The sequence below is a fragment of the Aedes albopictus genome, chromosome 1 (genome assembly GCF_035046485.1).
Source record: "Aedes albopictus strain Foshan chromosome 1, AalbF5, whole genome shotgun sequence".
Classification (NCBI taxonomy): Eukaryota; Metazoa; Arthropoda; class Insecta; order Diptera; family Culicidae; genus Aedes; species Aedes albopictus.
The window spans coordinates 331,286,971-331,312,907 of NC_085136.1; the positions used below are offsets into that span (position 1 = coordinate 331,286,971).

At 37.6% G+C, this 25,937-nt stretch overlaps 2 protein-coding genes across 2 annotated transcripts in view; both read right to left on the reverse strand.

The window, feature by feature from the left end:
- LOC109424809 (cubilin) overlaps positions 1 to 25,937 on the reverse strand; it is a 183,105-nt gene that overhangs the window by 91,920 nt on the left and 65,248 nt on the right. The gene's annotated exons all lie outside the window — the stretch shown is intronic.
- LOC134287792 (uncharacterized) lies at positions 1,304 to 7,273 on the reverse strand. Its single transcript, XM_062850711.1, has 2 exons — positions 5,133 to 7,273; positions 1,304 to 4,905 (listed from the first exon to the last, which is right to left on the reverse strand). Exon 2 carries the CDS (start codon positions 4,412 to 4,414, stop codon positions 3,428 to 3,430), a length of 987 nt encoding a protein of 328 aa, XP_062706695.1. The 5' UTR covers positions 4,415 to 4,905; positions 5,133 to 7,273; the 3' UTR covers positions 1,304 to 3,427.

The following is a 25,937-nucleotide window of genomic DNA, read 5'->3' on the forward strand; positions in this document are numbered from 1 at the left end:
ATCTTCACCGAAAGGTAGCATAAAAATAATCTGTTGGGGAGTTTCACACGAACACGAACCAGACAGACGACCATCAGCGGACGGCCATCGGCAAGCGCATATACATACGTCGTAGGATGTTCTTTTTCTGAGAAAGGAAGTAGATAAAGTTTTCCGAGGCGTCAATTTTCCTGATAAAAGAAAAAAAAAGCGGTGGAACGACGCTTGTCATAATAATGAAATTGATGATAATCTTGGTACGACGGCCGTCCGGTCTGGATCTCTTTATGAGTTATAGTGGAGGTTACGGCCATTTATCATTTTCGTGAATATTATGGCCAGATGTCATGGTAATAAGGGTCGCAATGCGTAAAAGATTCATAAATCGAAGCAATATGGGAGCGACATTTGATCCGATGAAATCTTACAGAATTTACACGAAGCTACCGATGAACCCATGCCTGAAACAACCTGATGACTCAAAACAACGACTATTTTTTTTTTGTAAACAAACGCTTCAATACTGGATTCACAGTTCTCTAAGTTTTCCCCGTTTTTAAACAGATGGTCATTTCTGAACAAAAGTTGATTATTTGCTAAATGGATCACTAAAATAACTAAAACGGCCGCTATGAAATGAACAGATAGCGCCACCGTAGCTGTCACAAATGAATTTTGGAGAAAGTTTGGAAAAGTGATGATATTTCGACAACCTGAAGTATATAACTAGAACTATTAAGATTTTATCGAGTCCAACAATTCAATATACCTAAGGGTTATGACTTCAGAACCTTTGAACATTTTGTAACCGACACCAAGAAAAACTTTCAGTCTCAACAGCTTATTACAGATACTCTAAATTTCTCAAAAAGCGTTTCAATTTCATGAGTTTTCAAAGAACTCAAGAAATAACAAGACTTCTGCAGAAATTCCCAAAATATCTCATATCAAGAGAAACTAAGATGTTCACAACCGAACTCGGGAAATAAAACTAAGAGTGTGTAATTCATTATTTATTCTGAAACATATGCTTTTTTATTGAAATATGCTGCAGAATAAAACAGTTCACATGAACATTGAAAAAAATTAGCTCCCCGTTGACTACCATGAACTTTTTCAGAACCCTCACACCCTCTATCTTAGCTATCCGCGTGTAATATGGGTAGAATATAAAAAAAAAACTCCATCCATTATTTTTCCAAGGATTTTGCGATTTCCCGGACAACTTCCTTGCCTTTAGGCAACAGTTGCCCAACCCAAGCAACAATTTCATTGATGATTAGTTTTATTTGATTTTAATCAAGGTTTTATTACAGCAATAATTTAAGTTCACAGTTTTATGACTACTTTTATGAAAACTATTGATGAAATGTTTTATAGTATTCTTGAAAATATCCATAAGGCCAGATTTTAAAATTAAACAAAACTCTCCGATATGTAAACCTTCTGGCTTCATTATCACCACAATAAAACTGTTCAAACTCTCAACAGATGGCAATACGTTCGATTAGTAACGGCATCTGTTGGTGGAAAAACAGAAACTTTGCCACTGTTAGGTTGCAGCTATCATAAAAGTAAATTTGCTTTCGTTTTATTTTCGCAAATTATGGTCGTCGCCATATTGGAGAATTAGCTGGCGTGAATGGAAAATAGTTGATTTTGCTTAAATAAGCAATGAATTGATAGTTTTCCGCCATTTCCATAACATGCTCACATAAATAAACTTCCTCAGCTGAGTTTTATTGTGATTCGAGATAGTTTTACTAAATTAACAAATTGATTTATTTCATTCCATGATGATAATATTCATCATTTACGAAGCGCATTGACTTTATGTTTCTGAAACCCCAACATTCACAGTGCAATTGAATGCGCATAAGCCTACCAACACAATAACAACTGAAATAGTACTTTGAAATGATCGCTTTCTACTTACGAATGATGTATCTTCCTGAACTTTACGTGCCATCATAGAAGCTTCTCTGCATCTTGAGCTGTCATAGTTTTTATTAAAAAAAATACAACAACAATCATCATAACCTCTTTTCGAGAATTTAAAACAGTTTTATTGGTATGTACTCTTAATGTGATTTGCAAAACCTCTCGAGAGTAGTCCACTTAGCCGGAAGATGATCTTAAAGAGGTTATCAACAGGTTTTGTTGTATAAATCAGTTTTATTGCAAGTTTTATAAATTGGTCATTGAGATCTCTTATAGAGCCGAACAAAACTTAAAATGGTACTTGGGAAGTCTACACGTTTTATAAACAAATTAAAAAACGCTACTATATATTTTTAATGATTTTTTCAGTAAATTTGTCATAGAATATTGGGAATATGACGGCTTTCGCGCCAACTCGAACAAATGTTGGCAGCACCCTCTCAGATTACAACGAAACTTTCTTGGTGTGTAGACCTTGCCCAGATAAGCCACTTTGCATACTCATTTTTCTAATTTTTTTTCTCGACTGACTTTTGACAAGGGCTAAACTTTTTTTATGGATTTTTTAAAAATGTTTTTAATCAAAAAATGACTACTCCTACAAAAAAGTGTTGTATGGGGGATTATCACAAAATAAGTCAAATTTTAAGAAAAAAATACTGAAAAAAATCCAAAATGAGCCCTACACTGAAAAAAATCATTTCTAAAAATTCAAAGTTGATTTAAAAAAAAACACCATTTTTGATTTTGATGAAATTTTGTCTCAAGACAGGTAATTATGTTCCCTACCAACCGTCCATACATCACAAGATAGGCACTTTTAAGGAAAAAAAGTTTTTCTAACAAAAACTTTTTCTTGTTCGAATGATTTTTTTTTTCAGTGTATTTTGTTATCAACAATAAAACCAGTGAAGGCCATAACAATCCCAGAATCCAATGAAACTCAATTTTCTAGGAGATTTTGTGTTATTTATTCAATCATTTGGAAGGGTTTTCCTATACATAAAAATCTGAAAATATTACAAATGTATTTTCTTAGGAAATGTAATGTTTGATCGCAATATGTATTGAAGTGCACTTTTAAATATACAATTATTTATAATTATGAATTTTTCAAATATATATATATATGTGTCTTAGAGCCAATTTCAAACATGTTCTTTTCTATTTTTTTCCGATCATACTAAATATTTTTGGTTCATCTTCTGAATTAGAATACCTGTTTGCCTTTACTTTGTCGCCAGGAATAGGCAAAAAACTATGGAATTTCTGAGTGCCTGGTATTGTTTTGGCGTTATTATATATTTCTTCGAGATCTTCTGACATTTTAATGTACTGTTCAGTGGATACGTAACAGAAATTTAATTTAGTTATATTTTTATCTGTCTGTACAACTGCCCAGTTATATAACTCTCGTGGAGTTGTTATGGTATTTCCATAATCTCGAGCAAGACTTGCTCTCTTTGCCATTCGCTTGAGAGTGCCACCAATAGCATCACATGGACCTTTACCTTGGGACGTTGCAAAAAAAATGCCATTCTGCTCTTAATGCATGCTTTGACTGGAATCTACATAGACTAGCAAAGTTCTTCTTATTTTTGTATTGTGATGCTGCCCCATCAGACATAAAATAAATTTTAGAAAAGTTCGTTAATTGTTTCATAAAATCTATCATTTTTGAGATGAACAACTGGACCGCAACTGTATCGTGAGCCATTACTTCCGATATGATAATGAAGCTAACATTTACAAGTTTATTATCTTTCATATAGTAAATTTCAAATGGGTGTATTGTTGCTTGCGAGTTGTTCCAATGATATCCTTGAGCAGCGTTTTGAATTATGAATGAATAGTTTTCAGAGAAATCACAAATCGCAAGAATTTCATCATCCTTTAATGTATCTTTTTTATTTCTGAGAAATGATGATTGTTGTTTATGAATAAAGTCGTGTGTTATAAGTTTGTCAATTTTATCAACAAGATACGGAACAAATTCATCAACAGGTTTAATAATCGTTTCTAAATTACAGCGATCAGTATTCAACCACTGCTGAAATATAATCTCTTCTTTGTCATTTGATTCTAATATCAATGTAAGTTCCTCTTCAATGTGTTCATTACAAGCACACTTTTCACAAGCACGGAAAAAGCAATTATCTGTTCTGGTGGAAATATCGCAAAGCATTTTTTGTATTATTTCATCTTGTGACACAATTCTTATACTGTTGAACATTAAATTTACATTTTCATGAATAGTACATATGCATACATTATGTATACCAGTAGAATCAAGTAAAATACAATGCTTTGGCCGCAACTGTGTAAATACTGTGAAACCAATATTCACAGTTTTGTACATATCTACAAAAATCATATAAGCCTCTTTGAGCGACATCATCAAAAGTCGTTTTTGAACTTGTTGTTTTTTTTTCATTTCGAACCTCAGAAACAAAATCATTTGTTCCTGGCATTGGCCTGCTGATATCATTATCATCAAAAAATTCTCTTACTATTTGTTTTGTATCGTCATCAATACCATGCCCCCTTCTTTTTTCGGTGGTACAAAGAATACCCTGTTCATAAACAAGATCCTTCACCTGCCTCGCCATATACACATTGGTGCGTTAAACTCTCTTGTGATTTTATTTACCGACCAAGACTTAGGAAGTACAGATAGTATTTTAATCTGTTCGCTTCTGTCAGTTGTAGGGTGATTGAACTTATCCTTTAACTGCATAATTATCTCGTCATACGCCTCCACTTTGCCAACATCCGTTGAATCTATTCCGAAGATATTTTTTCGAACTGCCTTCGTAATCTGCAATGATTTGTTTATGCGATATTCCATACTTCTCATGTTTCTAGATGAGATTGGCGATAAACTCAATGTTTCAGCAATGGTATTAAACTTCTCAATATTATGGGGACCCTGTAGTTGATCTGTTGACGGAATTGACTCCAATGATGGAATAGATGGTACCATATCTGTAAGATAAAAGTTAAGGTTAACAATATAATAATGAATGCAGTGGAAAGTTAATGATAGTTATTTATGCAACGAGTTGCAAAAATGATTTTGTTTCGTAGTAGTACATTTATCCAACGAGGCTTGCCGGGTTGGATAAATACGAAGAATACTGAAAAATGTAGTTTTGCAACGAGCTGCAAAATGAGTTATATAAAAGAAGCTAACACGATGAAGGCTTACTTACCCAGCTCATGTTCGATTTGTTGACCACTCGTTGACGGTTCTGGTTCTGGAACATCATGATGTTGCTGCCCACTAAATGATGGTTGCATAGTTTCGTCGTTTCCATCCGATCGGCGTTTTTTCGTATTCGGGCTTCTGTTGTGACTTATCAATCCACGACATGACTCACAAATACTCATCGATTCGTCGATTTCATGTGTATATCCCATGGAATGAATTTTATCTATCAATCTTAATGACATGCCCCGTAGATTATGACGGTTGCACTTTGGATTGTTTATTTTTGCACTGCACTTGAATTTGTTGAATTTTGATTTATACTTTTCAGAACTGCCTTTAATAACCAAAAAGAAGTAACACGTTGAATGATACCGATTCATTTTCTTGTTTTGTTCATATTTGCTTAAGGTACAACTCTTGATTTTTTTTTCGATTAGGTAGTTCGAATCTAATAAATAGCCTTACCTAATATTAGGTAAGAACATGGGGTAGAAACGTTTGGGTAGAAATTACAGCAGCACGTATGAAATGCGTGTTCTAATTGTATATTGTTTCGTACTTCTAGAGTACTGCTGCGTGAATATGGGTGCATTGCATTGTCGCATATGACACAATAAGTTTCATTGCATTTTGTGATTACTAGATAACCTTCACTGGTTTAGTTTGTTTTTAAAAAAAGACACTGAAAAAAAAATAATTTGGACATGAAAAAGTTTTTGTTAGAAAAACTTTTTTTCCTTAAAAGTGCCTATCTTGTGATGTATGGACGGTTGGTAGGGAACATAATTACCTGTCTTGAGACAAAATTTCATCAAAATCAAAAATGGTGTTTTTTTTTAAATCAACTTTGAATTTTTAGAAATGAGTTTTTTCAGTGTAGGGCTCATTTTGGATTTTTTTCAGTTTTTTTTCTTAAAATTTGACTTATTTTGTGATAATCCCCCATACAACACTTTTTTGTAGGAGTAGTCATTTTTTGATTAAAAACATTTTTAAAAAATCCATAAAAAAAGTTTAGCCCTTTTCAAAAGTCAGTCCAGATAAATTTTGAAGAAACTAAGTATGCAAAGTGGCTTATCTAGTCTTGGTGTACATACCCATTAAGTTTCATTGTAATCTGAGAGGGTGCTGCCAACTCCGAATACGATTTGGGGCGAAATTCGTCCTTAAAATAAATAGTATACAGAATAACAAAATCAAAATCTTAATAATTTACTAGCAACATATTTTCTTCAGAGATAAAATAACATCGTTTTGGATAGAATTGGCAGAACTCATTGTTAGATCTATTTGAAAGCCTTAGTATGAATTCCTAAAACATTACTGCCATGAAATTTGCGAAGAAAATTCTGTCGGTGTTACCATCAATTACTGGATAAGTAGGCGTTTAGTAGTAGTAAGTCTTCAATAACAACACTTATAGCACAGACAAACAGACTCGCAATCGCAACCATCGCACGATTTCAGAATGATGAGCACGAGGATGTTGATGTGTGCTGTGTGGTTCTTGTTCCCTTAGCCGATATCCAAGTTTCCGTGTTAATCAGAGCATATGCTCAGAAGAGGGTCAGGTGTCAGCCGCTCTCGGGGGAAGAGCAACTGACGAAAAATTGCAAGTGCCGGGGCTGACGCCAAGTAATGATTACATAAAATGACTCAATCATGAACTTTCATTAATGCTGCATGAATAGATGACGTCACGGGGGATTCGTCACCATCGAGCCGAGGGATACGACTCCCAAACGAATGCTTCGGATTGAGCATTATAGAGGGTGCTAGTGTGCTGCCTAACAATATTTTTAAATAAATTTCTTCTAAGTAATATGTCTTTTTTGTCTGTGCTTATAGGATGTAACAAATTGTTGTACAGGGGGTACTCAAAATAACTGGGACTGGTAAAATTTTCACTTTTCAAAAAATGTTCAACTAGCTGTAACTTTTCGAAAAGGGCGCCAAATATTCTCAAATTTTTGCTGTAAGATCATCAACTAGTTGTGTATCAGTGGTCCAAATTTGGAAAAGATCGAGCTATTCTACACGAAATTAGAAAGATTATAGAAAAAGGTATAATTATCCGATAGCCAAATTTGAGCTGTTAAATCTCCGGATTCAACAAACCGAATGCAATGAAATTTCGATCATTTATGACTCATATAATGAGCTATTAAAAACTTTTGACTAAACTTTAAATGTTTTTCAAAGTTCATTATATGAGTCATAAATGATCAAAATTTCATTACATTCGGTTTGTTGAATCCGGAGATATTACAGCTCAAAGTTGGCTATCGGATAATTATACCCTTTTCTAGAATCTTTCTAATTTCCTGTAGAATAGCCCGATCTTTTCCAAATTTGGACCACAGATACACAACTAGTTGATAAACATACAGTAAAAAAATTGAGAATGTATGATGCCCTTTTCGAAAAGTTACAGCTAGTTGAACATTTTTTGAAAAGTGAAAATATTACCTGTCCCAGTTATTTTGAGTATCCCCTGTACCTCCTCATGATAATGAAAACTTCTCTCCAAAAAAAAAAAAACATAAGAAAATCGTCACCCTGACTTTTTTTTCATTTTTTGCGCTTTTAAATGTACAGAAAATCTCTGTGAGTGAATCCCTGGAAAAATTTCCGCATGAGGAATTCCTTCTAAAAATCCCGCATGAAATTGATTATGAATTCTTTTAAACAATCTCTTAAGGATTCATTCGGAAAGTTTCTTCAGATATTGCCTATGGAAGATTCCACAAAAAAAAAAAAAATAAAAATCTTCTGAAAGATTTTGCACGGACTTCTTGAGAAATTTCCTTAGGGATTCTTATTATAAAATACCAGTGGAACTTACACACGGGTTCTTTCAGAATGATTTATTCGGAGTTCCCGAAATTTTTAATAAAAACTTTAAGAAAGTCTTGCACTGCCTCCAAAATTCTTCCCTGAGTTTTTTTTCCAGAAATGTCTATAGAACTTTCTTCAGCAATTCTTCAATAAATTTCATTAGAAAAAAAAACTATAGGATTTTTTTTTCAGAAATTCTTCCAGAAGTTTTCCAGGAGCTTTCCTCAGATATTCTTAAAATTCCCAAAGAATTTCCTGAAATTCTCACTTATAAAATCTTCCATTAATTCCTCTATGGGTTCTTACGGAATATTTTAGAATGTCCCAAGTGGGCTTCAAAATGTTATTTTTGGAATGGTTTGAACCATGACACCCCCAAGTATTTTTCATTGAGATGTCATTTTTCATCATCTTAAATCGATTTAAACATGTTTTGAATGGCAATTCTTCTTATTTTTTTTAAATTGTATACATTTTGGTTCTTGATTTTTATATTTTTTAAACATTTTTTTACTTATATACTTTTCCTTGAAGCCCGTTTAAGCTACCAACTTTTTGAGACAAAAATATTCAAAATATAAAATATATATATATAAATTTTGCGATTCTTGTTTATATGGAAAATTTTATTTTCCGTGTAATTTTTAGGAAAATAATTCTAGAGTGCACTCAATCCCACTGAACGCTTTCACGATTACGATTTAGATATGGATTTGAAGAAAAATTCAAAATATTAAGTGTTTGCGATGTTATACGAAAGAAATAAAGACATCTGAAGCAGAACATAAATTATAAAGTTGTTTTTTTTTCTTGAAATCTTAAAACGCTTTAACCAAAAATATGAAATTTTTTGAAATATGCTCAAACTTTAAACCGCCTCAAAGAGAATTGTGTATGAGTTGGTAAAAGGTTAATAAACGTGAAGGTATATCTGATAGTATTCTTAAAGCATTTTCTTCAGAAGCCCGGGTTCTCATGAAAAATGTTCAGGGCATGAATTGATGGAGAAATTTCCCAAGAAAAATACAAGAAAAGCTCTATTTATTCAGAACTATTTTTTTTTAAAGATAAACATTCACAAAAAAAGAAGAAACACTATTTTTTAGACGGAATCTCTTAAAAAATTATCGCAGAAATCCAAAAGCGATGCTTGTTTTGACGCAGAGTTATTATTGTTTATTATTATTGTTTATTATAACTTAACATTTTGAAAGAGGGAAAACCCCTTTTGAGTGATTTCAACATTACAAAAACGAAATCTTTCACAAAGAGGCACAAAACCTCTTTATCTTTTCGTATAACAATATAATAAAAACTTAAACATAAAGGCTCACACGGCAGTAGCCATAGCAGAGCCATAACCTTGAAGGAGAACAGCATGCCAAATCGTGAAAAGAATCTTTAGAAATCCTGAAATTATTGTGGGGGGAGGGGGTAGGGGCCAGGGGTTCATCAGAAACGAATCTTCAAGGCTGAAAATAAAGTACAGGTCGGACTCAATTATCCGGAGACTCCATTATCCGAAATTTTAGACTCGATTATCCGGAGTATTATTATTATTATTAGCTTTATTAAGGAGATTTTCAGCCCGCGGCTGGTTCATCTCCAATTCCGGAGTATTTTTATTGCCATATTTTTTTATTATAATGAAGAAATTTGACATAATAAAGAATTCCTCCTGAGACTTCGGGAATTTCTGCTGAGATTCCTCACGCATTCCCTGCTGGATATCCGCCAGATATTTCTCGAGGAGATTTTACGTATGTTTTTCCGGGAATTCTTGTTGGGATTTCATCAGGATTTTATACTGACATTCTTCCACGAATTATTTCAGTTGTACTTTAAATACCCCAGCAGCTGGATCCACGGATTTTTCTAGAAATTATTCGTCGGATTCTTATGAGGATTTCCCCAGGTAATTCTTAAAGTTTCCTCCGGAATTTTCTATTGATATTCCACCAGAAACCCTTGAGGATTCCTTTCAGTATTCATGCAGCAATTTCTCCTAGGATTATTTCAGAAATTCCTCCAGATATTTTTCTACATTATTTTCTACAGAATTTCTTGCATGGGTTTATTCAGAAATTCTTCCGGATAGTCTTCAGAATTCTACATTAGGCTTGTTCCTTTTTTCAAAAATGTTCTCTGATTTTCAAGTGCACCCTTATTTATTATTTGGCATCCAAAAAGAAGTAGAGAATCAGAGAACATTTTTTTTAATGGGACAGGCCTATTATATATTCCTTTAGGAGTTCGACCATGGATTCCTATTGGGATTTCCCACGAGAAGAGATCTTCTAGGAACTACAGTGATTTTTGTAGTGATTCTTTCAGAGACTCCTCTACGGATTTGTCCAGTATTTTTTTCTGGTACAAATCTAGGAATTACTTAAGAGTTTTCTAAGGGGTTTCTTCTAGCGAAATTGTGATATGCATTGTTAAGCGTGCTTTTGTGGTATTTCCAAGTAACAGAACTAGCTGAACATTAGTTTCTTAAGATAGAGTTTGCTTAAGAGTGGTTTGTTCCGCTCTTGTACAGCACAAATGTTCGTTGGGTTGGCACCACTGCTCCCAGTATCGTAGACAGTATTATAGACACACGGAAGAGGCTGTTTCTAGATTAGAACACTCTAAGAATTAACGCAGAATTCATCATAAAACATCCCCATTCACTTCAAAAGTTTTTTTTCTCGTCCCTAAGCATTTTCTCCAATTTACACAAAGCACACCCCTTTCCCTCAACCATGCCTTCTTTAGGAAACATCCATTAAGTACGTCACGCTAAAATTGGAAATTTTTGTACGGGGTTTTTCCGTGGCGTACCTAATGGATGGCCCTTTACTGTTTGTGTGTTGTTTTACGAACCCAGAGCCTTTTTATTGAGTTCAAAATTGACAGAAAAGTGCCCCAATTTTATCAACCTAAAACACTATCAGGATCTTACTGAATACAAGGGAATGTCCATAAACTACGTCTCATTTTGAAAGGGGCGGGGACATGCAGCAAATTGTGATGACCCATAAAAATTAGCATATCATATATGCAATCTGAGCCTATTTTCTTGCTAACCGTTGTTCATTGGCATATCGAAATGTCACGATTTGATGTGTCCTATGCATGAGTTTGGTATATTTTATACTAGGCCACTTTCGACGGGACACCCGGAAATGATTCCGGACACTGTCGGTAGTGTGTTCTGAGCTTGTGTAAATGCTAACTGTCATCAGATTACCCGGAACTAGTAATGCTACCGGTCAAGCTACTGGTAGTAACTTCTGTGGACTGTGCTCATTTTCTTATTATCCATGCATCAGGTTACTGACAAAAAAGCGATTTGATGTACCGCAAGCATGGGTTTGGTTAACTTTTATATTGGTACACATTCGGTGGGACACCCTAAACCCATTTGACCAATCCCGGCGGGACACCCGGAATCGGTTGTGGAGCACTACCGGTGGTCTCTAACGTAATCTTAGGCATTTTTTTTTTTTTTTTTTGAAAACCGTTCATCAGGTTATCGAAAAAGTCGCGATTTGATGTGTTGCATGCATTGGGTTCGGTTTCCTTCTACATTTGCCCACTTCCGGAGGAACACCCGGAACCGATTCCGGGACACTACTAGTTTTCCCAATTATGATCTGAGATATTTTTTCTTGTTAACCGTTCATCAGGATACCCAAAATGCCATTTGATGTGTCGCGAATATTGGTTTGGTTCTTCTTTACATTCGGCCACTTTCCGCGAGACAGGTGTACAAGTGGTTTCTAATGTGGGCTTTGTCAATTTTCTTGCTAACCGCACAATTTGGTTATTGAAAAGGCCACGATTTGATGTGTCTCATACATGCGTTACTTTTATATTTGATCACTTCCGGCGGGACACCCCCGGAACCGGCTCCGGAATGCTACCGGTTCAGTGAAACTATTTTTCTGTTTACCGTTGATCAGCGGCGATTTGATGTGTCGCATGCATGGGTTTAGTTCACTTTTATATTTGGCCACTTCCGGCGGGATTCTCGGAACCGGTTCCGGAATGCTACCGGTTCAGATATGGTCTGAGACTATTTTCCTGTTTACCGTTCATCGGGTCATAGAAAAAGCAGCGATTTGAAGTGTCGCATGCATGGGTTTGGTTCATTTTTTTATTTGGCCACTTCCGGCGGGACACCCGGAACCGGTTCCGGAACACTATCGGTTCAGATATAGTTGGCGATAATTTTCCTGCTTACCGTTCATCAGATAATCGAAAATGCCGTGGTTTGATGGGTCGCATGCATTGGTCTGTTGCATTTTCATATCTGGCCCCCTCCTGGGGTACCGGTCCGGAACACCTAAATCGCCATTACTCCGGAACGGCTGGACCGATCTGAACCATTTTCAATAGGAAACAATGGGACAATATACCCCGTCGAATGAATCATCGGTCGTTGAAATGGGTTCATATTTACTATCTAAAAATGAGGTGACCTTTTTGCACACATACACACACATACATACACAACACAGACATCATCTCAACTCGTCGAGCTGAGTCGATTGGTATATAAGACTTGACCTCTCCGGGGGCTCTATCCAATTTTCGTTTTTGAAGTGAACATATAGCCTTTCGGTACACCTTGGTGCACGAGAAATGCAAAAAGTTTTATTTTCATACACAACCCTTTTTGTACCTTCTGACAGATTTTCTTCAATTCTCAAATAACTATGTATTCCTTTCAAATTTGAATCTTAGAACTAAAATCGCTGATGATTTCAGAAATAATCTGACGATTTTGGAAGCAAACTCTGCAAAATGCTCTTTTCTGCCTTTCTCGTACACCAAGGTGTACCGGAAGGCTATATGTTCACTCCAAAAATGAAATTTTGATAGAGCCCCCGGAGGGGCAAGTTTCATATACCAATCGACTCAGCTCGACGAGTTGAGATGATGTCTGTGTGTGTGTATGTGTGTGTGTGTATGTATGTGTGTGTGTATGTGTACAAAAAAAGGTCACCTCACTTTTAGATAGTAAATATCAACCGATTTTACGATCAAAGGCTCATTCGACGAGGAATCTGGTCCCATTGTTTCCTATTGAAAATGGTTCGGATCGGTCCAGCCGTTCCGGAGTTATGGCCATTTAGGTGTTCCGGATCGGTACCCCTGGAAGGGGCCAGACATGAACATGCACCAAACCCATGCATGCGACCCATCAAACCACGGCATTTACGATTATCTGATGAACGGTGAGCAGAAAAATAGTCTCATACCATATCTGAACCGGTAGTGTTCCGGAACTGGTTCTGGGTGTCCCGCCGGAAGTGGCCAATTATCAAATTGAACATAACTCATGCATGCGACACATCAAACAGCGGATTTTTCGATAATCTGATGAACGGTTAGCAGGTAAACAGTATCAGACCACATCTGAACCGGTAGTGTTCCGGAACCGGTTCCGGATGTCCCCCCCGAAGTGGCCAAATATAAAAGAGTACCAAACCTATGCATGCGACGCATCAAACAGCGGCATTTTCGATAACCTGATGAACGGTTAGCAGGAAAACAATAATAGACCATATCTGAACCAGTAGTGTTCCGGAACCGGTTCCGGGGATCCCGACGGATGTGGCCAAATAAAAAAGAGTACCTAACCCATGCATGCGATACAACAAATAACGGCTTTTCTGATAACCTGATGACTGGTTATTAAAGAAATAGGTTAGGACCCCATATAGCCGAGGCGGTAAACGCACGGGTATTCAGCATGACCATGCTGTGGGTGACGGGTTCGATTCCCGGTCGGTCCAGGATCTTTTCGTAAAGGAATTTCCTTGACTTCCTTGGGCATAGAGTATCTTCGTGCCTGCCACACGATGTACGCATGCAAAATGGTCATTGGCAGAGGAAGCTCTCAGTTAATAACTGCGGAAGTGCCCATAGAACACTAAGCTGAGAAGCAGGCTTTGTCCCAATGAGGACGTTACGCCAAGAAGAGAGAGAGAGAGAGTTAGGACCCCATTAGAGACAGCCGGTTGTATTCCGGAACCAGTTCCGGGTGTCGCGCCGGAAATGGCCAAATATAAAAGTCAACCAAACCCATGCATGCGACACATCAAACAGCGACATTTTCGATAACCTGAGAAACGATAAGCAGGAAAACAGTATCAGACCATATCAGAATCGGTAGTGTTCCGGAACCGGTTCCGGATGTCCCACCGGAAGTGGCCAAATTTAAAAGAGTACCAAACCCATGCATGCGACACATCAAAGAGCGGCATTTTCGATAACCTGATGAACGGTTAGCAGGAAAACAGTATCAGACCCATAAGCGTAACTAGGTCATGGCTGTAGGGGGGGAGGGAGGGGGCAAGGCCAATGTCGATGTAGATTTTTTATACTAAAATGATTCTTTTCGCCTGAATTGCGTGATTTTTTTTTCCATAATGGATTATTCTGGAGGGGGGCAGGCCCCCCTGGCCACCCCCTATTTATGCCAATGATCAGACCATGTCTGAACCGGTAGTTGTCCGGAACCGGTTCCGGAGGTCCCGACGGATGTGGCCAAATATAAAAGAGTACCAAACCCATGCATGCGATACAACAAATAACGGCTTTTCTGATAACCTGATGACTGGTTATCAAAGAAATAGGTTAGGACCACATTAGGGACAGCCGGTAGTGCCGTAACCAGTTCCGGGTGTTCCTCCGAAAGCGGCCAAATATATGCGACACAGCAAAGCTTGGATTTGATAACCTCATGAACGTTAGCAAGCAAACAGGTTCAGACCGGTGAAAAAAATGCTTTACGCATATGGTCAAATCTCAACCGTTACGTAGTAATTGGACTTTACATGTTTTTGACTTTGCTTGTCTCAAACTGGCAATAACCTGAAAATGGACAAACTTATCGCATTTGAAAGATTATTAAATATGCTACCAAAAACGATCTTGGAATCTATTGGCTTAGTTAGACAACTAAAGCTAAAAAGCTCGGAAGTAGTGTTTGCCTTTCTCGTACACTTAGTGTACTAAAAAACTATATGTTCACTCAAAAAACGATTTTTCAAAAAAAAAAAAAGGCTCGGAGGATCAAGTCGCATATACCAATCAACTCAGTTCAACGAATTAAGATTATGTCTGTATGTGTGTATGTATGTACGTATGTATGTATGTGCGCAAATCAAGTTCACTCACTTAAGGCACTTCCCATAGGCCGATTTTTCGGATTATAGCTTGAAAATCCGGAATTGTTTGCTATCAATAATGGTCCAGATTTGCCAAGGCGTTCCGGAGTTATGGCCATTTCAGTGATCCGGACCAGCACCGGTAGAACTAGCCGTATATAAAACTGAACTAGCCCCATCATGCGATACATCAAACTGCGGCGATTTTTGTAACCATTAGCATGGTTGGCGAGTTTTGTGCGGAAATCAACACTGGAGACCAGAAGCTCCACGATGTCGGCCCAAAATTCAAGATGGCGGCTCAAAATTTAATATGGCGGCTGTTTAATAGAGATTTAGGCTCTTAAAGCATGCTATTTGGGAATATTTGATATGTGGAAGATGTCTGGACTCCTAAAATGGCGACTAGAATATACAAGATGGCGGCCTGAAATCCAAGGTGGCTTCAAATTCAAGATGGCGTCTGTTTAAAGAAGTTTAAAGCTCTAAAACCATACAAAATCGGTATTTTTGGTATGGGAAAGATGTCCGGAGTCAAAAAATGGCGACCAGAATGTACAAGATGGCGAATGGCGATTTAGAATCCAAGATAGCTCTAACGGCTGTTTAATGAAGTTTTAGGCTTTAAAACCATGCAATATTGGTATATTTGGTATGGGGAAGACTTTCAGAGTCCAAAATGGCGATCAGGATATCCAAGATGGCGATCTAAAATTTAAGATGGCGGCTCTGAATTCAAAATCGTGGCTCTTTAATGGAGTTTTAGGGCCTGAAACAATGCATTTTTGGTATATTTGGTATGGGGATGATGTCTGGATTCCAAAAATGGCGACTTGAATATCCAAGATGTTGGTCCAAAATCAAGATGGCAGCTGTTTAATGAAGTACATTTTTCGTAGGGAAGATGCCTGGACGCCAAAAATGGCGATCAGAACATCCAAGATGGCAATCTTAAATCCTAAATGGCAGCTTCAAATGCAAGATAGCGTCTTTTTCTTAAGAAATTGAGGCTCAAGCATTAAAAGCCAGATAAACGATATGATTTCTGGTATCATGAAATGGATTTCTGTTAATTGTATGAAAGTGCGATGTACATCAACATTTCGCTTAAGTTTTATTGAAATGGGGTTTCGAAGGCACGAGAAAGGCGCCATCACCGCTAGGTGGATTAATTAGGGTTTTTATTCGTGTATTTTAACTCAGGCTAATTCTTCACAGAATGGTAGAAGTTAGGACGTTTGTTTTGCAAATACAGAAAACAGTAAAAAATTTGCTCATCATTCTAGTACACGGAATTAAATTTGATATTCATCGAATTGTCTAACAGTTTTCCAAATGATTCATACTGTTATTTCGGACGGGAAATTCACCATGGATTCCTTCGAGGATTTTTCTGATTTTTTTTTTTGTTCTAATGAGTCACCCCGGTATTTCTACGTGGTTTTCTTCTGGATTTTTTTAAGGTCTCCCTCCAATTATTCGTCTATGAATACCTCCAAGGATGTTTTTTTTATTAGAGGATACCTATTTAAATTTTCCCAAGGATTACTCCACAAATTCCTTTGAAGGTTCCTCCTTAGAAGATTCGGGTTTGCAGGAATTCCTCCTGAAAATTCTTCAAGGATTCCTCCAAAGATTCTCCCATCCAAGCCCGTGCTTTAGAGTGCGGAGTGGGGGCGGAGGGTTTGGGTGGTTAACCATTCCTCATCCCCCCCCCACCCTTTCCCGTGTTCCATACACTAGGCACCCCTCCGTCTTTTGCCGAAATCAGGAAAACCCCTTCCGTGCCACATTTTCTTTGCACGGGCCTGCTTCCATCAGGAATTCCCGCAAGAATTTCTTGGAAATTTTTCCTAGAATTAATACAAAATCCAAGAGTTCATTCAGGAATTTCTCCAAAGACTCGTCCAGCGACTCCTCCAAGAAGTATTCCAGAAATCCCAAGGATTTGCCTGGTTTTTTTAAAGATTTTCTCAGGAATACTTCAAGGATTCATCCAGAAATTTCTCCTAGAAATTCGTCAGGATTTTTCGAAGGATTCGTCCAAGCTAAACCCTACGGAATTACGCCGTTTATTTAAAATTTGGAGAAAAATTTCCATTTTACGGTAAATAAAAAAAACCGTAGCTGTTAGATTACCGATATTTACCATATTAATGACCAATTAGTCTTGTAAATGTTTTGAGAGCAGGCAAAAAACCCGATACTTTTGATTTTGGTATTATGATGGTTTTATGAACCTCTTCTAGTCTATTTGACTGAAAAGTGATACTTGGGGTATCAATCAATCAGTTGTTGCTTTTCAAAGCAATTCCTTTTACAAGCATGCTTTGATTTGGCTTTTTTAATCAATGATAATATTATGATGATTATAATCGCTGCGATTGGACTTTGATAGCTGCGATAAAACTTGATGACTACTGCAGAGTGGAAGTTTTACTAAAAATCCGCAATGTTTTTCCAAAGATCCTCTGATACTTTCTGTTAGGATTCCCGCTGATTTTTTTTATTTATTCATTCAAAGCTTTCTGCAGGAGCTCCTTCAAGGAATCTAATGGTTTGTCCAGGAGTTCATACAAAGATTTCTTCTTAAATATATTCCCAAGCAGTACACATGTCACAAAGGAGTGTCGACAGTGCAGGTTTTTGGTTAGACACGAGTCATTTTCAAGTTATTCTAACCCAAAGGAAAAATAACTTGAAAATGACTCGTGCACAACCAAAAACCTGCGCTGTCGACACTCCTCTGTGACATGTGTGCTGCTTGGGTTCCATGGATTACTCGTTTTTTCCCCTAGAATTCTTTCAAGATTTCTTTGAATGACTTCCCTGTCCAATAGCTGCTCCGGAGATTTCTCTTTGGATTCCCCCGAGGGTTTGGTGGGCTTTTCTTCAGGAATCCTTCCAAGGACTTTTTTTTATGAATTTCACAGCATTATCTAAGAAAATCCTGAATACATCATTGAAATTTTTGAACAAGTATTGCCTCCATTTTCAGGACAATGCTAGAAGGAATTCTTATAGGAATCTTTAGAATAGACCTGTGCGCCGCCGCGCCACGCCGCCGCCGCCGACACTTTTTGTCCCACGCCGACGCCGACCGAGGTATCGGCGGCGCGCCATACGCCGGTGTTTGCCACGCCGCCGATTTTCATTTTTCGCGCCGGTGATCAGTGAACAAAATTAAGTTTGTATAAAGTTGAGATAAAACATTCTCACGATCACTATAATAAAACAATTTTGCAGACTTATTGAGAACTTCTGAAGAAATTCAAATAGAATTTCAAAGTGTGCATTCAAATCCGATTTCTGTGATTTTTTTTTATTTTCATTAGATCTCATTCATTGTTCATTATTCATATCTCTCCAGAAGTTTTTCCACAGATTATTCCGAAAAGATTCAGTGATGCCTCCAACATTGTTTTTTTTAGAAGATCTCACAGGAAGACCTCGACAGGAGTACCGTCAGGGAAAACTCCAGGAATTCCTTTACGAATTATTTCTGGAGGTTTGAGGGATGCCTTCTGGAGATACATCAGAGATGCATCCAGAAGATCCTCAGGTTCTGAGAGTTTAGTCAGGGATTCCTTCTAAAGTTCCTTCAGGAATTCCCTCAAAAGTTTCTTCAGAAACTAGTCCAGGAGTTCCCTCAGAGATTCCTCCAGGACATCCTTCACAAATTCCTCTAGAATTCCAACAAGGAATTTCTCCTGACGTTTTGTAGGGATCGCCCAAGGAGATCTTTCAGGAATCACTCTGGGAGTTTTATCAAGGCTTCCTACAGGAATTCCTTCTAGCATCCCTCCTGAAATTCCTTCAGGGAAAACTCTTGGAATTACTTCGGTATGCCTCATGAAAATTTTTCAGAGATTCTTTCAGGAGTTCTTTCCAGGATTGCTCCAGAAGTTCCTTCGATGATCTCTCCAGGAGTTCGTTAAGGGATACTAATAGTTTCAAGAGGAATGCCTCCAGGTGTTCAATAGTTATTCCTTCAGAAATTTATTTAAACAGGAATTCGCTCAGGTATCCTTCAGAGATTCTTTCAGGAGAATTCAAAAAAGCCTCCTGGAGATCCATCGAGAATTCCGTAAAAAGTTTCTTCAGGAATTCCTGCAGGAAGTCTTGATAAACTAGTCTAGGGGTTCCTTCAGAGATTCCTCCAGGAGTTTCAGGGATTCTTGCAGATGTTTATTCAGAGATTCCTCCTGAATTTCTTTAGGGATTTCTACAGAAGTTCCTTCAAATCTCTCCAGGAGTTCCTTCAGAGAGCATTATAGGAGGATCCAAAGCTACCTGCAGGAGAATTCAGGGATTCCCCCAGAAGTTTATTCAGGGATTCCTATATAAGAGTTCCTTTTAAGATTCCTTTGGGATATCCATTAGGGGATTCCTCGAGAAGTTTCTTTAGGGATTCTCCCAGGAGTTCTTCCAAGGATCGCTGCTGGGGTTCTTTCAGATTGTAGATTTAAATTGAGAGTTTTCAAGGAGGTCTCCATGAGTTACATCAGAGATCTTTCCAGAAGCTCATTGAGTAATTCCTACAGGAGTTTCTTCAGGCAATCTTTTAGGAGTTCCTTCAAAAAATTCCTCAGGATTACAATCACGTATATCTCTCGGATTTTCTTGAGGGATCTTTCATGGAGTTTTTACAAGAATTCCTCCGGGATGTCCTTCTGGAAGTTCTCCAGGAATTCTTCGAAAGATCCCGCTAAAAATCCTTCGAGGATTCCGCCCGGAAATCCTCCGGACATACCTATCAGAATTCATTCGGGAATTCCCCCTGGAATTCCTGCAGGGATTTCTCCTGTAATTTCTTCGGGGGATTCCTCCTTGACTTCCTGCACGGATTTCCCAGGACTTCCTTAGATGATTCCTTCTTGAATTCTTTCGGTAATTCCTCCTGGAATATCTTCGGAGATTCCTCCTGTATTCCTGTACTGCCGGTGAAAGCATAATTGTCACATGTGCATTTTTGGCAATATTGAGATTTTGCATCCCATGTCCATGTATCATGGTGTACTATCATATAGGGAAATAAAAATAGGTAGTTTGTTCCAAAAATTGTTGAAAAAATGCAACGCCGATTTGTCACATTCTGAAAAGTGGACGCATAAACGTCACGTTTCATTGGAAATCCTATGAAAATTTAAAATCGTTCTAAAACAAAAATTAGTGCTCAAATTCAAAATTGGTTGATGTTAGAACACGATTCGGCACTTATGCTTCATAGTTGAGACAATTTACTTTTTCGAGCTTTGGACGCGATTTTCTCGATTGTCTGTTTTTGCACATGTGACATTTATGCGTCCACCGGCAGTGTATAGATTCCTCCTTCAGGAATTTCTCCTGGAATTCTTTCGGGGATTTATCTTGGAATATCCTTGGAGATTCCTCCTACATTTTCTATCGGAGTTTCCTCCTAGACTTCCTTTGAGAATTCCTCCTGAAATTCGTTGACTATTTCTCTTCTAATTCCTTCGGAGATTCCTCCTGGATTTCCTTCAGAGATTCTTCTTAGAATTCCTCCAGGAGTCACCCTGGAATTCCTTCGATGATTTCTCCTAGAAGTTCTTCGGGGACCCATCCATAAATTCGTTCGAGGATTCATCCTAGAGTTCCTTTGGGGATTCCTCCTAGAGTTTTTTCGGGGATTTCTCCTGAAATTTATACGGGAATTTCCACTGCTATTTCTTCGGAGATTCCTCCTGGATTTCCTTCGAGTTTTCTCTAGGAATTCTTTTGATGATCCCTCTTCGAATGCCTTCGGAGATTCCTCCTGGTATTACTCATAGAATTCCTTCATGTATTTCTCATAGAATTCTTTCAGGGGTTCCTCCTAGAATTTCTGCGAGATTTCCTTCTGGAATTCCTTTTAGATCTCCTTCGAAAATTTTTTCTGCAAGTCTTACGGGGATTCCTCTTGGGATTCCTTCGGTGAGTCCCGGTGCATGCTTATCAATTTAGAAACTCTTAAGAAAAGAAGGGAAATTGCATGTATAGCTTTTATAAACGATCTCATCTCACAACGCACTCAATCGGAAGATTTATTAGCGAGCCTAAATTTTTATGCTCTATTTCGCTCTTTAAGATCACGTAACATATTTCAGCTCAAATCGCTACGAACTTCATATGCAATAAACGGACCAATGAGCTCATTAATGAATATCTATAACAAATACTGCGAAATAATCGATTTAACTATGTCAAGACCACTGCTAAGGAAAGTCCTAAATAGTAGATCTAATGACACATAAAATGTTATATAAGTATCAATATCTGTAAATTTATACATTAAGCTTGTAGTCTACAATGATTGACGAAATAAATAAATAAATAAATAAATTAATCCTAGAATTTCCTCAGGAGTATTTCCTGGAACTTCTTCAGAGATTCCTTCTTGATATTTTTCGTTAATTCCTCCTAGAAATCCTTTGGGGATTTTTCTCGAATGCCCTTGGAAATTTCCGCTAGAATATTTTTGGGGATTCCTGCTGGAATGGCTTACTGGATTATAGCTGGAATTCCTTTGGGGTTTGTGCTGCAGTTATTTCGCGATTTTCTTTTAGAATTCCTGCAGGGATTCCTCCTACTACTATTTCAGGGTTTTTTCATCGAATTCCTACGAGGATTCCTCTTGGAACTTTTTCAGGGATTCCTCCTAAAATTCCTTCGGGGATTCCTCTTAAAATTTATCCAGTGATTCCTCATGAAGTTCCTTCCCGGATTTCTCCTGGAATTCCTACGCGGATTCCTCCTGAATATTTTACGATGGTTTCTTCTAGAAATTTTTTGGGGATTTCTTCTCGAATTCATTTTGCAAATCCTCTCTGGAATTCCTTCGGGATTCTTCCTGGACTTCCTTCTTGAATTCCTCCTGAAATTCTGTTGGTAATTCCTCTTGATATTCCGTCGTGGATTCCTCCTGGAATTCCTTCGCGATTTTCATATCGAATTTCTTCGGTAATTTCTCTAAGAATTCCTTCGAAAATTCCTCTTGGAATTTAGGGATTGCTCCTAGGGTTTCATTGGGGATTCCTTCTCGAATTTCTTTGAAGATTTCTCCTGGATTTCCTATGGGGATTCGACTTGGAATTCCTTTGGGATTTCCTCGTGAGAAACCTTTGAGGATTCTGTTTGGAATTCGATGGGTGGTTCCCCTTGGAATTCCTACTGGGGTTTTTCCTGTAATTTCTTCGGAGATTCTTCCTAGAACTCTTTTGATGATGCCTTCTGGACTTCCTTCGAAGATTCCTCCTTACATTTCTTCGAGGATTCCTCCTGATATTTCGTCGGGGATTCCTCCTGGAATTCCTTCGGGAAATTCTTCCAAAATTCTGGGATTCTGGGATTTCTCCTGCTATTCCATCGGAGATTCCTTCTGGAATTTACTCTTGGAGTTCCTTTGGTTATTCCTCTTTGAGTTATTTCGAGTTAATTTCTTCGAGAATCCCTCATGGAATTCCTAAGGGGATTCCTATTAGAATTCCTTCAGGGATTCCTGCTGGAATTCCTTCGAAGATTCCTCGTGGAATTTTTTCGGCAATTCCTCCTAGAATTCTCTCAGGAATTTCTCCTGTTATTCCTTTAGAGATTCCTCCTGGATGTTTTTCGTTGAATCCTCCTAGAATTCCATCGGAGATTCCTCCTGGAATTCTTTTGAGGATTCCTGCTGTAATTCCCTTTGAATTAGTGCTTGAATACATTTCGGAAATCCCTCTGGAATTCCTTTGGGCATTCTTCATGGATTCCCTTCTGAACTTTCTCCAAAATTTCAATTAGGGATTTCTTTAGAAGTTTCTGCATGGATTTCTCTAAGAGAGATTCTCGTACCACCAGATATTCCTGCAGAAGTTCCTTCAGGGTTGCATACCGCACTTTTTGCAGAGATTAGTCCAGAATTTTCTTCATGGATTCCTCCAGAAGTTTCTTGGAGGCTCCTCCTAGAATTCCTTCTGAGATTCCTCCCTGAAATCATACGGGGATTCCTTAGTGTAAATAGTGCGATCTTATTATCAAATTTAATAGCTACTGAAGGTTCTAAGAAAACAGAATAAAAACTGTAGTAAAATCGATATTTTATTGTCCTTGATTTGCAATGGAGTAATGCAACATGCAACATACGGGTAATGTTACAATAGGTCAATCACTGGTCGCAGTGACGGATCCGAACAGATATAATATAAAAAGTATTCATTCAAACATAGGGGGATTAGGGGCATAATGGACACCCGGGGCGAAATAGACACCCCTGTTTTTGGCGAAACCGTTGACTTTTATGTTAAACTTTTAATGCATAAGTGTAAAGGAACAAGTCATGGTTCTATTTTTCAAAAGAACCATTTATAGTGCTCCAAATAACCAAAATATCATTGAATTTGAAATATGTGTTTCATATGGTGAAATTCTTATAATTTCGAAGCAGCAGCAAATAAGGTATTACGAGTGTTGGAGTGTGTCCACCATTAAAACAAGTGAATTGTTACCTTATCTACATGTATACGGAGATTTAGCAATGGATGAAGTGTTGTATTTTTGATCGAAATTTACTTATTTAATCGACTACATCATTAAAATTGCTATTTATTTTAATGATGTAGTCGATTCGGGGCGAAATGAACACTGGCAATTACGAATGGATGTACGCGCATTGCATACTGTTAGGCGTTTTAGAGAGTTTGGAAAAAACCAATCCGATTAATTTAGCCTAAAGTTTATTTAATTAACTTTGATGTTATGTAAACTCGTCTAAGATGAAGTATTATATCTGTGGCATTGATCTCCGTAGGCAGATTACTTAACTGATCGATGTAATCAAAGATTTAGCATAAAATATGCAGGGGTGTCCATTATGCCCCGATGGGTGTCCATTTCGCCCCGTACCTTTCCTGCCAGCCCTAAAAAACACACGATTTAGAATACGTTATTTCTTCACAATAAAGACATTCTACCTGCTGTAAATGATTGAAATACGTAGGAAACAAGTTAAAGTTGTAAGCCAACTGATAATATGTTAAGTTTTTCTTCGTTAAACAGGTCTAACTTACTCATTTGCTTAGGGTGTCCATTATGCCCCTAATCCCCCTAATAGTTAATATGCCATCAAAAGTCATGAAAAAAGCGCAGACTACAAATTCTAGAGTGTAATGAAAACTATTCTTTGTTTTGCCGATGTTGACATTATGGTCAAATTATGGCCACGCCGATTCACGCCGCCGCCGCCGCCGCCGCCGAAACTTGCCACCGGCGTGACGCCGATGACGCCGCCGCCGCCGGCCAAAAATGGCCCTCACGTCGCCGCCGAGCAAAATATAGTCGGCGCACAAGTCTACTTTAGAATAGTTTATGGAGAAAACCGTGGAAGATAGAGAAATCATTGGAGAATTTCCTGGAGATATTGTTGAAGGAATTCTTGGAAGTACCTTTGGGCTATCAATGGGGGATCAATAATGCCTGGATGAATCTCCAGCAAAGTTTGATGAGAAGTCCTTGAAACAATGTTTAGTGGAGTCTTACGAAGAAATATGTTGAATTCCTTGGAAGGATTTCTGGAACACTCCTTAGTGGGATTCCTGAGAGAATTCAAAAATTCCTCCAATAATTTCTCCAGGATTCAGGAATTCTCAAAGCAACTCCTTTCTCCAAAAAACTTTGAGACATGAGTATTTATCTAAGGATTCCTCTGGCAATTTCTGAAAAAAAAATACCGCAGTTCCCCCCAAAGATTAGAAAACATGCAAGGATTTCCTACGAATATTTTTAAAGTATTTATTTCTTCGAGGATTCCTCCAAGAAATTGTCACATGATTTTTCCAATACTACTTCAAGGAATGCATTCAATGATTGTTTCACGGGTACCTCCATAATTTTTGCCAACGATTCCTTCAAGGAGAAGTTCAAGATTTTATTTTTCAAGGATTTCTCTATGAGTTCTCTCAAGCATTACTTTAGTTATAACCGATGACTTTCTTCAAGACTCCTCCAAAGAATGCTCAGGAGTACATTTAGCATTTCCTTTCAGAATTCCTCCAGCAATTATTATTGTTATTATTACTTTATTCAAAATATTTTCAGTCCTAGCCTGGTTCATCTCTCACTTAGCAATTCTGAGACTTACTCTTATTTTAAGGCTTCGTTAGGAAAAAAATCCATGAATTCCTCCAATGTGTTATCAAGGAATAACTCCATGTTATGTTTCAGGATTTTTTTCTATAATTCCTCCAATGATTCTTCAATGAACTCCATCCAGAGATTTCTCGAAGATTTTATCCAACAATCGCTACAATAATTTGTTCACGATAATCTCCATGATTATTTTCATTTTTTCTTCTTCTATATCCTTTACAAAGAGGCGTGCTTCGAGAAACAATTTGACATTGTTTTTGAAACAGGAGCAAAGGAACAAGAGAACCCCGAAAAGATTTTGCACAAATGTGCTGATATAGTCTGACGATATATGATGAAACGGCTTTACGAAGGATTTAGCCGTAAAATATGAACGACTCATAAAAAAGTAATAATTTTCCATAACAAAATCAGAAATTCAGGTTGCGAACCCCAATTCAATGTGTTAACACTGACTTTTTGAGACCATTAGACGGTTGACTTCGAATTTGTGGTAAGTTTTTACATAGGAACCGAATGCGCTTGATTTTGCTCTGCATTCTGACGTAGCAGACGTCACTGCTGCCTAAGAACAGAAGCTGATCAGCACTTATACACCAAGGATTGTTTCTTGTTGGTTCCTAGAGTAGGTGCAGATTATATTAAGATTCAGGATCTGACATTGGATGCGGTCAATCACGCTC